Source organism: Microtus ochrogaster, chromosome 7 (genome assembly GCF_000317375.1).
Source record: "Microtus ochrogaster isolate Prairie Vole_2 chromosome 7, MicOch1.0, whole genome shotgun sequence".
NCBI lineage: Eukaryota > Metazoa > Chordata > Mammalia > Rodentia > Cricetidae > Microtus > Microtus ochrogaster.
The window spans coordinates 25,327,536-25,330,298 of record NC_022014.1 but is presented as its reverse complement, the minus strand read 5'-3'; the positions used below and the strand labels follow the sequence as shown (position 1 = coordinate 25,330,298).

The 2,763-nt window shown below is 35.8% G+C and overlaps 1 protein-coding gene across 1 annotated transcript; it reads right to left on the bottom strand.

Moving 5' to 3' along the window:
- Window positions 1–400: 400 nt before the first annotated feature.
- LOC101978978 (olfactory receptor 1468-like) lies at window positions 401–1,339 on the bottom strand. The gene has a single exon (XM_005349588.1). The coding sequence runs from the start codon at window positions 1,337–1,339 to the stop codon at window positions 401–403; it is 939 nt and encodes a 312-aa protein (XP_005349645.1).
- Window positions 1,340–2,763: the final 1,424 nt, after the last annotated feature.

Sequence of the window (2,763 nt, the reverse complement as noted above, 5' to 3'; positions counted from 1 at the left end):
AATAGAATAAAAAAAAAAAGAAAAAAGTAAATAAAACAACGTCTAATGTGTCAGTTAGACTCCATCAAACAGCTGATGAAATTAGATGCAGAGGACCACAGATAAACATGCAGAGAAAAATCTGTTTTCAATTAAAAAAGGAATCTAAGAGGTGAAATATTGATATAACAGTGACTCTTATCCAGTGCTTTCTAGAATCACACTTGGAAGACAGTGGATAATATCAGTGAGTAACAAAGGTCCACTTCCCTAACTGAACTACTTTGCAAAACTCCCTTTTGCAAATGAAATTATTATGGAGTATGGTCTATGATGTGGGTTCAATTGTAGGGACACATATTGCAATATTAGTATCAATATATTTTCTAGATGAAATTAAGTAAAACTCACAGTAATGCCATTATAAAGAGGTTTTCTTCTTGCAAAGGATACTTATCAGGGCCTTTTTCATATCTCTGTTCCTCAGGCTGTAGATGAAGGGGTTCAGCATGGGAGTCACCACTGTGTACATCAAGGCTATCACAGTCTCTTTCACAGTAGAATTATTAGCTGATGGGCATAAGTAGACACCAATAACTGTCCCATAGAACAGTGAGACCACAGACAGGTGGGAGCCACAGGTGGAGAAGACCTTGTGAATAACCCGAGTAGAAGAAACCTTTAGGATGGAGCAGACAATTTGTATGTAGGACACAATTATGAGTGAGAATGGGATGACAATAAAGGGCCCTGCCAAGACAAATATCATTAATTCATTAATAAAAATATCAGAGCAGGCCAACTTGAGCAAAGCAGATATGTCACAAAAAAAGTGGGGAATTATGTTGTCCTCACAGAATGACAATCTAGCCAAGAGTAATGTGTGCAACATGGAATGCAGCATGTTAAATACACAGGACATTACTACCAGACACACACAGAGCTTGGGGCTCATGATGCTGGTATAATGAAGGGGGAAACAGATAGCCACATAGCGGTCATAGGCCATGACCACAAGAAGAAAGTTTTCCATGTTTGCAAAAAACATGAAAAAGTACATTTGTGTCAGACAGTTCACATAGGAGATGGATGGAACTTGGCTCTGCATATTCTCCAGCAACTTTGGCATTGTAACAGAGGTAAAGCAGAGGTCAGAGAAGGACAAATTACTGAGAAAGAAGTACATGGGTGTGTGCAGATGGGAGTCCAGTAGAATGAGGATGATGATGATGAGGTTCCCCATGACAGTTGTTAGGTACATGGCCAGGAACAGGGCATAGAACAGATGTTGATGCTCTGGGGATATGGGCAGGCCCCGGAGGATAAAAGAAGAGATGATAGTTTGGTTTTTCATTATCATTATTATTATCCAGTATCCTAAGCATAAAACATTAGGATCCTTTCAAATTTTAGAAAATATGAACTATATTATGGACATATTTCTACAAAACAGATCTGACAATGATTATAGTGATTATATCCTCAAACTCCAAATTTCTGTAATCATTACAATCATCAATAATTTTTCTCAACTTTTTCTTAACCTGATTCTATCTCTCAACTTTTCTAATAAAAATCTATGCATTTCTACCAAGAGTCAGATGTACTCATGTTTTTCTCTCCTTCTATATATGCTCAACAATTGTTTGTTCATTTGTAATTTGCTGTGTGTCATTTTGTATATTGATGCTATTGAAAATCTGATAAATTTTCTCATCATAATTTTATATAAGCTTCAACAAAAACACACATACTCCAGTGTGTTAGATTATCATTTCAAACTCAGATGTCTATTCATTAACAATCTTCTTTCCTATGCATGTATGACAGGTATCAGGAATTCAAAAGTTACAAGAGAAATTCATGTCTTTCCCTTCTTGTCTTCCAAAGAATTCTTCATTCTCCTACCTCTCCAGTCTCTAATTGGATAGTAAAAGAAATTCCAGTTTATGTCAGAAATTTCTGAATTTAACCCCTTTATTTTTCCTTACCTTGAACTACTGTCACACATTATACAGAGTCCCCCCCCTTCATTCTCCTGCTATTTTATCCACTCCTTTCTATGAGATTATATCCATATATTAAGATCACATTTGTCTTTTCTGGAACACATAAGTAGATTTAATTCATGTCCATATTCTTATGTCTCTTGATCCTTCTCTTCCTCAACATGCTTCATTTACACATTTAACAGAGGAGTTCCATCATCTCTTGTCTGATTTATTCTTCACATTATCACTGTTGCTCTGAGGATGAGGGAAAAAAAGCTCCTATCAGGGACAAAAACATTGTTTAATTATCTCAAATATGGCAGTGGTATATCCCCCCTAGGGTCTTACAGTGACACTTGAATTTCTCTTTTCATCAATGCTGGGGTTAAAATTCTTCTCTCCCCAAATTTAGAGATGCTCATCTAGTATATTATCACTTCCTTCCATGTTCTCCCCCTTCATTTTTATCAGCATTCATATGTAAAGGGTATTAGTTATCACATACATGACTAAATGTATCTCCCCATACTAGGTAGGACATTCATCTTTGTCCCTGAGCATTCTCTATGTATCCAATGCTCTTATTGTTTTAATCACAGCCTCACGCTACCTTTATATCAATTGTAATCTACACACACTAGAGGTCTTATATGGCTTCATACTCTTTGTTTATTTAAAAATTTTTCATAATCTCTAACTAATGCTAGTACTTGTCATGACGTATGACTTTGGCTAGTGAAAATTTTTTGTCTGGAGCTCAAACTGATATATATTTCTTCAACTTTAATGGTAG